We start from the raw sequence: 13,539 nt of genomic DNA on the forward strand, positions 1-13,539 counted from the left end.
ACATTTTAGTGTCTTTAAATTCATAGGAATACTTTCACGCATGCGCCGTATATCGTAAAGGAAGCACCTGTTTGACTCGTTGATGATGATGGAAGTTTTTAACATGAAAACATTTTTAAACGTTTTGAATAAAGTTCTATCTTTTTAATCGAAATTGAACGTTTTATATCAAAGATGACGAAAATACGATCATTTGATGAAACTACAACAAACTAATTGCAAATTATGATTGTTTAAGAAATATTGAAATTAAAAAGCGAACTGTCCGGGGGGAAACAATTTTGTTCAAATGACGAAACTATGACAAACGAACTGCAAATTGTGGTCGTTGGCCTTGAGAAATATTGAAATTAAAATGCAGACAGACTAATTTTACTGGGGAAAATAATTAACCAGATTAGTGACCCATCCGATGACGATAAGCGGATATGTTGTAATCACAACTTTATAACACCTGTAAATGTTAATTAGCTGAGGGTCATAAACTTGTCAGAAACATGTAGACAGGTAGAATTATAGTATTTTCATGCGAAAATATTTTTACACTTTCCAAATTTAAGTGACGAAATTGATTTGAAATACTTTCGTCATTTTGAAAACAGTTTCGTAAATTACGAAAGTGACGAGCGCTAGCAAAATCACTGTACAGGGAGATAACTCTTTAAAAATCAGCTGAACGTTTTAATCACGTTATATTGTTAAGGAAATATTAAGCTTCTCAATGATAAAAATTAGTGTTTGTCAAACTGCTATATATCCAATGAAATTTTTCCGATAAATTGTGTGGTTCAAGTTTTTTTGAAATTCTTATATTTTTGCCAAAGGGTCAAAGTAAATATTTTGTCAAAATTTTATGAAAATTAAACAAGCCAAACTTTTTAAGTGCTTCACAGGCATTCTGAGTTTCTCCCAATAAGCAAATCAGTATTTTCAAAGTTATAATGCATACAGAATGGCCAATGTCCATCCCTTATATGGCTCTATCTCTCCTATTTAGGTTTGCACTCCTCTGTCCTTATAGCTCAGCCATATGTATCTTTGGTTTCTAAAGGAATGTAAATACTTTTCAATGCAAACAATCATTTTATCCATGGGAAAAGGATTTTTACTAACCCTAAGGACCTATAAATCCAGTAAAAATACATTAACTTATTTAATCATTTCAATTTCTTTATACATTAACATGATCAAGTCGCCCCTTTTAAGGCAATTGTGCTACCATACACTTCATCTTAAAAACTGTGCCCCTCTGCCCTTTATCTATAGCTAGATCACTGCTTATAACAAAACTTACACAAGATCATCTGCTGGGACAGAATTGATAACTTTTCCATCTTCCAGCTCTACACTGTATTTGTAATGTAATAACTGAAAATATAGAAATATTAAACTTTAATTAATTGCAAACTAATGACCATTACTCTTTAAATTTATATTTAGATTTCCTATTTTTTTCTAAAATTCTCACAGGGTGCCATAAAAGTACCCATTCATCTTAAAAATAATTCTTTTCAATAATCCAAAATTTTATTAAATATTCAAAAGTGCACACTCATTGTATTTAGATAAAAAGTATACTCATTGTATTTTGATAAAAAGTATACTCATTGTGATTTTAAACAAAGTATACTCATTGTGATTTTTTACAAAGTATACTCTGTGATTTACTACAAGTACATTCATTCAAATAAATGATCTTACTTTAGGAGGTACCCATTTTTTAGGTGAACTGTCTCTGTTAACTTCTGTTGTAGAATTCTCTTTGTCACTAGATGGTGAGCTGCAATTACTGGTTGGATTTGCCTAAGGATAAGAGTAAATAATTATTAAACACACCAAAAAAGATAAAATTTCAAAAACAAGATAATGAATGAAAATTCATAGAAAGATATTTGTAGCAGATTTTTCCATTATCTAATGCAATTTAGTTATTAACAATGACCGTATCACAAGATTTACAATTAGGGCTATTCCATTAAAATGTATGTGGGAGGGTAGGAAGGGACTTTCAAAATATCCCTACAACCAAGAACCATTTTTTAAGATAATTTTGCATAATGGTAATAGACGCATACTGAAAAAATACCCATGACCCACATTCAATAATTAAACTTCCCTTCCTACCCTCCCACATACATTTTAATGAAATAGCCCTTAAGTGTACTGTAGTAAATTTACCTTTTAATGAACTATTACATATACGGGGAATCATTATGTATGCACTCATGACTTGTTCAATAGATTCTACTACAATAGTCTCTTGATCATGATATTTATCAACTTGTGATAATCTAAAACTTTCATAATATGTGACAGTTCAATTTTCCCATAAAGATCGTTGTATGACATATCTTAGTTTCTATTAAATTTATGTATATTTTTCGAAGACTCTATGTTGCCCTCTAGATTTCTTTTAGTTATCTTAATTGATGGGTTGCTTTCTTATTGATGAATTACTCACATCTCCTTTTATTCATATTGTAAGTCTACATGCTCTCATAATGCTATCTTACCTCAACTCCAGCCTTGTCAATTTTCACAACTTTACCACTGATTCTGTAGAATAGATATATATACATGTATTAGTCGTGTTTATAGTGAATATATGTACATATCAGCACCAAGTAAACTCTATCTCAACATTAAGCTCTCATCTTCTTTGCACCAAGGTAATTTTCTAAAATCTAGATCATGCTCAAAGTTAATAATCTTTGAGCTACCAATAATATATTATTCCATGTGATAGACAAAAGTTTTTAGACTATATATTATGCCTTTTTTCAAAGAAAAACTTAGAAATGGTGATGAAAATTTCACTGCAAACTTTCCCAATTTCTGAGTTGGAGTTGCAAGACTTTCATGATATTTCAAGACATTTTTTTTCCTTTTGCTTTAATTAGGCTTCTATCAATAAGCAGAAGAATAAGTTTTGAAAATAAATCTATTTTTTTTTTTAAATTTTAAATAATATATTTTCTGTTGTAAAAAGTCAACAAATGTCAAACATGTATACATAGGTCACCTTTGGGAGCAGAGACAACTGACCTTATAAGAGAGATGACTGTTGAATTGGTTCAAAATGAAGTTATTACTACAGCAGGACAAGAGGGTAGCCTGACAAAAAAGATTTTTGTTTGTTAAAAAGAGGTAACCTTTACAGCTAGTTTGACTGAACTAAAAAAAAACTATTCTCTTTATGCTTTTATGATTTGAAGCTTCTATTCCCAATCATTTTGACATTCAAAGTTTTTTGTCTTGTGAACTTCCAGAGGCATGTATTGAACCCATTGTACATGTTGAAACATTTCATATTTAAGGATGTACTCAGGTCAGGTTTAGTCAGATGTTCAGACTCCTTGGTTTTTTTTCCCTACGATATAAGGTAAAATATTTTGCCCTATATCACCCACTTTTCTTTTGGTCATAAAAAGGTCATTACAAAAATTTCAGCAGATTCTTGATTTTTTTCTTTCGATTTGAGACCCAAAAAATGACAGTGCTAAAAATAAGGTAATAGTCAAATATCTCAAAAAGGAGTTCCATAACCTATAGCTATCAATATTTTTAGCTTATTTTGTTCCTTAACTAATGGTTTTCTGACTTACAGTATCAATTTCAAATTCTAGATTTTTTTAATTTCACCTAACTACATTCTTAAGACACTTACGTTTTACCCTCTGCCTTGACTTTCAAGGAGACCTTTTCATTTATAGACAAAACTTGTTGTACTTTCAGCCATCCCTGGTCAACTAAAGTGTCCAGCACTGCTGTACCTGGTAAAGATGAAAATCAATGAAATTGCAATACATTTTTTCAACTGCAGTTATACATGCTATAGGGTGACAGAAATAGCAGGGTCAGTATTGTTGAATCTTCAAGAAATTAATGAAGAATTCTTTTTTTCCAGGGTTCTCACCAGGATTTTTCATTTTAAACAATATTTTTTATTTTCAAAGTGCACAAATTACAATTACAATTATACAAAAGAAATTCAGGGATTCGGCAACAAGAAGAACTTAGGATTTTTTCATGGTGATTCCTGGGAGTCATCGCTTTTGGTAAGTCTATGCCATTAGCCACTAGTCTGATGCCCCAGACTAGTAAAATCTTATTTGAACTAATAAGTATTTGCAAAACTTTGCTTAGATCCATAAGAAAAATGTTGGAATTTTGGTCTTTGGACTGATAGTTGGAGAAGATTTTGGTGCAAACTGGAAATTGTGAGTCCAAACCTTAGAGAGCATTTATGTATGAGCAGTGGCAGGTCCAGTTTACCAACTCTTCAAGTTCGATATTTTTTTTTATAACATTTTTCTGAGTTTTGTCTGTCTTTTCAATGATTTTTTTTTCATGACTCCTTGGCTCTGACTCTTCACTATCTTTATATGAGTGCCAAAGAGACAACTCTCCATCCAAGTCAAAATTTATAAAAGTAAACCTATTTAGTTGGGTGTTTTCATCATAAATCTCTCATCAGTTTTTCAGAACTCAAAAAGTATTCCACATTCAAATAACTCCTTGTTCAGACAGACTTTGTTGAAGTTTGCCCTATACTTTGCCGATTCCTTGAATTGGTAGGTTGAAAAGACAAAATACACATAAGCTGATTGATAAAAAAACAAATTATAACTTTAACTTACTGTGGTGCACTAGTTCTAGTACAGACTTTTCATGAACTTTGGGGAAATTATCTTTCAACGATTTCTTGATAGCTTTTTCTGATTCCCATGCTGCTTGGTGAGTGAGATTAACGTGGCCTGTACATCTGCAAGTCCAAATTGGTTGTTTATACCATGATAATCGCTTCTCATATTCTCTGAAATCTGTTAAGGAGTGTATTTTCTTGTTTAAACAATGTGATATGACAAATTTGAAATTGAACAAACATTTGACAGCCTAATAAACAACAACACGACTAATAAACTCAGGGTATTTTCAAGGATGGTATCAAAAGACATCAGACATAGATGACAAAACTTAATTAAGTTACTTTTGACTGTTATAAAAGACAATATCTCTAATTTTTGTGCTATTTTCACAATTCTTGATCGCTGTATATGAAAATATTTCTCCTCACTAGTGAAATATCTGTTCTCGGCAAATGATTGGTCGAAATTTAATTATGACGTTAAATTTTCTTGGTTTCTTCTGAATTTCCTATTGTGACGTCATGAAAAAAGGCGACCATGTCTGATGACGTCACATATAAAGAACACAACTTTCTGCAAATCTTTGAAAAAGGAATGATAAAAATCATTAGAGAAACAGATTCCACCACTATAACTTGTGTATTACGATATTTCTCCACTCTCAACAGTTAAGTTTTAATATTTAAAAAGCTCGGCAAGAATATTAAAATTTAACTGTCTGGAGTGGAGAAATATCGTAACCCACTTGTTGCAGTGGTGAAATCTATAACACAATGTTCATGATTGGAAGTTACAAATGCTCATGTACAAACAAACTGCATTTCTTATATATTCAAAAGATTTTATCACCTTTTCATTTCCAAAGATCAATCATCAGATAGCAGACAATTAAAGAGTAAGAATGGTTAAAATATTGATTTATTCTTCCAAGATACCTTTTATTTGCCTAGATAAAATGAATTGAAATGGCATAGATTAAGTACACTGGAAGAGAAATTTCATCAATGTTGACAAAAATGCATCGTGACTGGGAAAAGACAATTTCAAATATGAATTCCTGTATCTTCTTCAAGATAAGTTTCTTGGTTTGACCAAAGAATTAATCATTATATACAGGGTTTAAGCTAGGAATAGGCTTCTGGGGGCTTTAGTCACTTTCGCGAAACTGACCTTATTTGGGTAACAGCATAAATCTAGGGCAGATTTTACATGGGCTTCATTTAATACATGCAAAAAAAAATGCTCAATGTGAATTTTCTTTTTCTTTTTCAGCATTTCAGGAGAATACAAATAACATGTATAAATCAACTTATAAAGATTTAAACATAACAAACAGTTATGTTAACAAAAATGCACATCACATTTAAAAAATAGCTTTTTTAACATCTTAAATAGCTACTATTGTCAGGCCATAATCTTGCCGGCGAAATGACGATTTAAGTCGCCAAAGAATTTTGAAAATCGCTAAATCTCGCCGGCCGACTGACTTCATAGCGAAGTCAAATCGCTATCAAAATCGGTAAAAGGGAGACAACCTGCGATTGACAAGTCTCACAGGTAAAAAAAATGGCGGCTGACAAGGAAAATCGAGATTTTCGAAACGACGCAGGACTAATACTGTTTACGATCAAATTAAGCAAGTACAACGGCGACTTTGAACATCCTCGGATATAACTTTCAAAACTGTTCAAACGGAAAACTGACCGTCTGTTTAAGTTATCATTTTACGATGATTTTCACCTGAGGATGTTGCGTAATCACTCAGCTGATTTGTTTTATTTTTATTACTTACACTAGTCGATCAATTTTACTATTCGGTAGGGTTAAGGTGGAAATTAACGGTAGATTTATTATATTCATTGAATAAAAATTGAAATATAAAAGGTAGAAAGACAGCTGATGGATAATCAGCTAATAATGTGATTGCAAACGTACGACACTCGACCAGATTGTGATCAGCAGTGGATTTTTTCTCATGACCACTTCGTTGATATGGATGATATTTTAAAAAAATGATAGAAATTAGCTCTTTATCGGATAATTAATATGTGATTGAAAGATATTTTCATTTATAGACTTACAATCTTTAACGATAATCTCAATTTACAACTAACAATGTCCTTGACATTCAATAATGTTTTACAAAATAATGACAAGTGGTGATATAAATTAAATTCCCAGTCATGTGAAATTCATCAGGTAAACTGGGAGTCATATTTTTCTGGAGTTTTAAAAATAAATTGAGGCAGATGCACATGAATTTAATGCATCATAATCATGATAATATTACTAGGCTATTCCCTCATGTCCCAATCAACAAATTTTATTTAGAACACAATAGTATCAATAAATAAATCACAACTATATATTGTCTTAACCTTTTATTAAGAACTTTTTTTATATACAATAACATATCAAAAAACTGCAAGTATATCTTTTATTGAATTAAAACAATTTCCTTAGTGATAATCATGAAAACACGATGCAACCGAAACGGTAATGGAATCTCACTTCTCCAAGAAATTGACCACTTCTCCCTTCTCTCTCATGGAAGGAGAAGTCACTTCTCCCTCTTCAAAATCCTAGATTAGGCCCTGTATTGTTAACATAAAATATCTACTATTTGCCTGAAAATAGAACTGCTAGCATATTTGATCTGAGACAAGTCCCTACAGAATACACCTGAGAGATCTAAATAGTAAGAATTAAGTTTCTTGTCCTTAGCCATGTCAGCTGAAGGTCTGGGTGTGGTTTACAGAATAATGATAATGGGTTATCTTCCTATATCTAAATAACAAAGAATACAAACTAGAGGCTCTCAAGAGCCTGTGTCGCTCACCTGATGCTACTTTGGTTTTTGGAAATCATATAAAAATAGATTAAAATCATAATAGATACCCTAATAATGAGTGAGGCTAAATTTGGTTTAATATTGGCCTTGTATTTTAATAAAAAAATCCTGGTGGCCATCTTGAACAGTAAATCAGCAACAAAGTAGCAACACTTCATCAGCACCTCATAAGGAACATTTATGCCATGTTTGGTTTCATTCCATTCAGTGCACCTCTAGAAGAAGCATTTGTATGTATTTCCCATAGGGTCTTATGTTAAAGGAAGTCCCCCGCTGGCAGCCATCATGGATGAAGGATCAGGTTCAAAGTAACAACACATAGTCAGCACCTCATAAGGAACATTCATGCCATGTTTGGTTTCAATCCATTCAGTGGTTCTCTAAAAGAAGACATTTGTATGTATTGTCCCCAGCTGGTGGCCATCTTGGGATGATGGATCGGCTTCAAAGTAACAACACTTGGTCAGCACTTCATAAGGAACATTCATGCCATGTTTGGTTTCATTCCATTCAGTGGTTCTCTAAAAGAAGACATTTGTATGTATTTCCCATAGGGTCCTATGTTAAACTAAGTCCCCTCCTGACGGCCATCTTGGATTATGGATGGGCTTCAAAGTAACAACACTTGGTCAGCACCTCAAAAGGAACATTCTTGCCAGGTTTGGTTTCATTCCATTCAGTGGTTCTCTAAAAGAAGACATTTGTATGTATTTCCCATAGGGTCCTATGTTAAACTAAGTCCCCCGCTGGCGGCCATCTTGGATGATGGATAGGCTTCAAAGTAACAACACTTCGTCAGCACCTCAAAAGGAACATTCATGCCATGTTTGGTTTCATTCCATTCAGCGGTTCTCTAAAAGAAGACATTTGTAAATATTTCCCATAGGGTCCTATGTTAAACTAAGTCCCCCACCAGCGGCCATCTTGGATTATGGATGGGCTTCAAAGTAACAACACTTGGTCAGCAACTCATAAGGAACATTCATGCCATGTTTGGTTTCATTCCATTCAGTGGTTCTCTAAAAGAAGACATTTGTATGCATTTCCCATTGGGTCCTATGTTAAAGTAAGTCCCCGGCTGGCAGCCATCTTGGATGATGGATCGGCTTCAAAGTAACAACACTTGGTCAGCACCTCATAAGAAACATTCCTGCGATGTTTGGTTTCAATCCATTCAGTGGTTCTCAAAAGAAGACATTTGTATGTATTTCCCTTAGGGTCCTATGTTAAACTAAGTCCCCCGCTGGCAGCCATCTTGGATGATGGGTCGGCTTCAAAGTAACAACACTTGGTCAGCACCTCATAAGGAACATTCATGCCATGTTTGATTTCATTCCATTTAGTGGTTCTCTAGAAGAAGTTCAAAATGTAAAAGTTAACGATGACGACGACGGACCCCAAGTGATGAGAAAAGCTCACTTGGCCCTTAGGGCCAGGTGAGCTAAAAGGGGACAAAAAAAAATAAAGAAAAGGGAGGTTACAGGGTGCTAATATATACAAAATTGAAAATCATTGTCAAAATGAATTAAGATGAAGAAAAATGCCATAAAAAATAAAGAATACCAAATGCAGACCCCCTTCAAAGACCTCCTTATCCTTGCACAATGACTGTAAAGACCTACATTTGGTTTAAGCCTTAATTGTAGTAGGATGGAGACAGATCTTGAGTTGGTCTATCAGTATTGAGAAAAGGGTAAATTTAAGTTATCTTTCCTGGAACAGAGGTGCTCCTACCGTCAGAGGCTTATACACAGTAGAAATAAATAAATCTGAATGGCATCTATTCTAAAATCAGAAATGGATAGAAACACATCTGATATTAAAAATTAGAATGGATTACAAGATAATGTTTCCTAATGAGTTCCGACATTACAGTTTTCGTCTTTCAGTTTATTACATTTGTATCATGAAACTACAGTAAACATTGCAATTAGTGATTGCACGATAAAATCGAAAATACCGACTGACCAATTCTATTTACAAATTCAATAATTTTGAGGATCATATTTTTCTATCTGATAGGCAGATTATTTATAACAACAAATTATGACACCTGTTGTGACCCTTGATTAGTTTTAGGTCGTAAACTTGTCATACATATGTCGCCAGGTAAAATTGTAAAAAAGTACAAATATTTTTTTTTACTTTTCCAAATTTTAGTGAGATCAGAAAAACTTTTGTCATTTGTAAATGAGGAGCGCTGGCAAAATCCCTGCACTGATTAAATACACGTTTTATGAACTGGCTGTTTCTGAATTGGCCCTGTTATAGATTCTTGATCAGCTGTATTGGCCCTCGACTCTTCGAAACAAATGAATCCCCTGACCCTGCATGTACTGTACCTAAATCTACTAGTACTATATCAAATACTTTATGAAAAAGATCCCATCTATATAAACCCCTATTTACAATTATCTTTTGTGTAATAAAACAATACATAAACTTGATAAAGAATGTGAAACTGAAAGTGTGAAAATGCTTTTAAATGTTTTCATGGTTTTGCGCCAAAAACCTGTAAACAACATGACAACTTCCAGTACAACTAACATTTCTGTATTCTGACTGCCAGAATAAGTAGTGAAATTGATCGTTTTAATATTATTTTCATTGTGTTTGAATATGAACATTAATACATCTTTATGCAAACTTCGCGATTTATGTACGCCGCCATATTGAATTGGACAGGTGATTGTTTAGCAAGGATACTGCTTAGATTTGAACTGTTCTTTGGTGTGTGGGATTATATATATGGTCTCATCTGGTTGAATATCTGATAGGGGTTTCGAACAAACGAATGGTTTCTTTCCTAACAGTGGCATTATTACAGAATTCCATAAAATACCGCCTTTAATTTACACCATTTGAAATCTGGCGGGTTCTAGCGGAAGCAAAATATCTAGAAAGTCACATGATCAATGGTAATTTTTCTTTTCTAAATGCACGTTAAACATAAATCCACGCAAAGCATTAACTTAATAATTCCTTTTTTAACTGAATCAGCAGGTTAATCGATAATAATAAATCTCATATTTAAAAAAAGTAAATGTAACGTCATGACGTGATTTACAAAAAGGGCGCGTTATTTCGAACTGAGTTATTTCCCCTATGCAATGGAACAGCTGAAGTTCAATGAGTTAATACACATCTTAAACATTCAATTTAAGGACATGCAAGTCTGTTATGGTCCACATTAGTATGAGATTATAAACAAAAGACACATTTATATATTGTCTGAGTTCATCACTTTCCAAACCGAACTGACAAACATAAAAAAGGTGTCATGAAATTTTTTTTGGAGAAAAACTATTAAATTTAAGATCTTAAAAATAAGTAACTGTTGGATACTTTACTGAAGCATGGTAAATACGAGGGATCCCAACAGTACTGATGTTGGATGAAACAGCTGTCATCATATAAAAATAACTGCTGTCTTTAAGGCAAGATATTTATTAGATAAATAATCCTACATAACATAGCAAAAAATTAGCATGTCATAGGATATGATGTAAACCATTTTCTTGTTCTCCCATTTGACAATACACCTTATGGCTATTTGTCCACCATTACTGGACATCACAAAGGTTACCGTATAAATTTTGACCTCAATAGAAAATATCTGACGCCACAATGGAAAAGTGATTGTTGTATGACGTCAAAAGTTCAAGCGGTGCAGATTCTCTGGTCAACCGGCGCAGATTTTTGACATGAGAAATTTGAGACTCTAACTATTGACGTCATACAACATTCACTTTTCCTTGTGGCAGCAGACATTTTCTCTAATGACGTCAACATTTTATGGGAACTTCTGTTGTCAACATATATTTGTTCCGCCTAACAGATGTTACACTAGAAACTTTGCCATAATATCTGTTCCTGTTGGAACAAATATTCTATACCATTTATTCCGTTAGGAACATATACTGTTATATTTATTCCGCTGGAAATAATATTCCAGAATACATTTTCCATTTGGAACTTATATTATGAAGGAACTTCTATTTCGTGACACTGTGATGTCCAGTAATTGTGACAAATTTTTAGCAGTAAGGTGTTTGAAGCAGCCCAAGGAGTGAATCACTCCTGACACACTCCATGGTTAATCGTTCAGGAATAAATAAACTTATCCAATGGCATAACCAAGGATCCAGAATTTATTTCACACAATTTTGGTCATTTTGAGGTGACTTAAAAGTTTGAGCCTTTTTTTCAAATTGTTGAAATTATTCACACAAGATTCATAGCATCAACCAACTTGTATTGACAGTTTCGTCCCACTTACTTCAGGAATTTGCTTACTATTTTTACTAAAAACGTTCAAGAACAATTTATGGAATGCAGCAGTTTAAAATTGAAATTACATTAATGACTCAAACGGTAAATTTCTCCGGAATCGACAACGCTTCTTTCTAATATGAAGACAAAATGAAACAGGAAGTTTCACGTTAATACTAAACTACGAATGATTCCAGATTCATTTCTGGGATTTTTTGTGTACTATATTGACAAGAAATCACAGGATTTTTAATTTTATTACCTTTTAAGTCCTTTAAAAATGTTTGAATATAGCAGGTTATAGTTGCACTCATTTAATTTAGCTTGAAATCATTTTGCGTTTGACGATTAACATGATTAAGTGCCTAATCTGGTGTAGACATTTAAACGCATGCATATTACATAGTAAATAAAGCACACGTTTGACTCATGAAAAATTGCTTTTTTCTACATAAATTTAATCAAGTTTTAATTTTTAAATCAGAATTGACGATTGTCTTTGCTGAAAATTAATTAGATAATGAAGAAAGTTGTCATGGAATTTTAAGTTCTTTATAAAACTACATGTAGTTCTGAGCTTGTGATCACTGTTGTGTGTGAATTAAAAACACAGGTAAAAAATGATTAACGATCATTCGCCTTAGCCAATATCTCCTGGGAGCATTAAAATGGTAATTAGGAGGGCCCTTAGGATTATACTACTATACTGGAGTGGCAATTTTATTACCAGAAAAGAATTACAAAACAAAAACAAGTACAAAATGCCAATTAAGAAACCCAATCTCAATGAAATGACCGAAATTATTTCTGTAAAAAGAAATATTTGACCTAAATCCCAACCTACCATTTCAGACAAATAGCTTTCCGTTTCGGTAACGACTGGCAAATATGACTTTCTGGACCCTTGGGCATAAATGTATTAACAAAGATATACTAACTGTAAATACCTTTTATTTGTCTCTGGTATTAAGCACTACAACATTTTTCGTGATAGCAAACTTGTGTATTCAAGAATATAACAGTTTATGTCTTTCTGTCACAATGCTTAATTTATTATCTCACAGAAATTAATAATCTAATGATTTCTTTACACGACAAAATCATCGGAAAACAGTTATTTTTATGCCCCACATACGATAGTAGAGGGGTATTATGTTATTCGATCTGTGCGTCCGTTCGTTCGTTCGGTTGTTCGTCTGTCCGTCCGTCCGTCTGTCCCGCTTCAGGTAAAAGTTTTTGGTCAAGATAGTTTTTGATGAAGTTGAAGTCCAATCAACTTGAAACTTAGTACACATGTTCCCTATGATATGATCTTTCTAATTTTAATGCCAAATTAGAGTTTTGACCCCTTTTTCACGGTCCACTGAACAAAGTGCGGGTGGTGCATCCATGTACTATGGACACATTCTTGTTTTCCCTAAAGTTGGGCGAGTGGTCTTAGAAGTTCTTCTGCAGTTATCTCTAGCCTGTTAACACTTGGGGTTGTGAGTTCGAACCCTGCAGGTGTGTTCAACTATCTTAAAGAACTAGGATTGCCAGTTTTCCTGCAGAAGGTCTGTAGTACTCTCTGGAGACTCTAGCTTCCTTTACCAAAACAATTTGGCAGACAAGATATAGCCAGAAGTGCTAAAAGTGGGTAAAACCCAAACAATTAATCAGTAAGCATTTTTTATTATGGTAATCGGCCTTGTAAAGTCTGCACAGGTACGTTATGCACCACCCTTTTGGCTACAAAGATTTAGGAAAAAAACTTTTTTGTCACTTGTT

General features: G+C 33.3%; 2 protein-coding genes across 2 annotated transcripts in view; one reads left to right on the plus strand and one right to left on the minus strand.

The window, feature by feature from the left end:
* The window catches only part of LOC127705446 (tyrosine-protein kinase BAZ1B-like), a 50,478-nt gene extending 40,090 nt beyond the window's left edge, over positions 1–10,388 (minus strand). The window contains exons 1-6 of the mRNA XM_052209764.1: positions 10,207–10,388; positions 4,641–4,816; positions 3,668–3,773; positions 2,514–2,556; positions 1,702–1,803; positions 1,295–1,368 (exon numbers count right to left, since the gene is read on the minus strand). Of these exons, the coding sequence (XP_052065724.1) occupies positions 1,295–1,368; positions 1,702–1,803; positions 2,514–2,556; positions 3,668–3,773; positions 4,641–4,816; positions 10,207–10,319 (614 nt within the window). The 5' untranslated portion in view covers positions 10,320–10,388. The remainder of the gene's footprint in view (positions 1–1,294; positions 1,369–1,701; positions 1,804–2,513; positions 2,557–3,667; positions 3,774–4,640; positions 4,817–10,206) is intronic.
* LOC127705450 (uncharacterized) overlaps positions 1–13,539 on the plus strand; it is a 351,867-nt gene that overhangs the window by 167,925 nt on the left and 170,403 nt on the right. The window lies entirely within an intron of this gene.

This window comes from Mytilus californianus, unplaced genomic scaffold (genome assembly GCF_021869535.1).
Source record: "Mytilus californianus isolate M0D057914Y unplaced genomic scaffold, xbMytCali1.0.p SCAF_6, whole genome shotgun sequence".
Taxonomy (NCBI): Eukaryota; Metazoa; Mollusca; class Bivalvia; order Mytilida; family Mytilidae; genus Mytilus; species Mytilus californianus.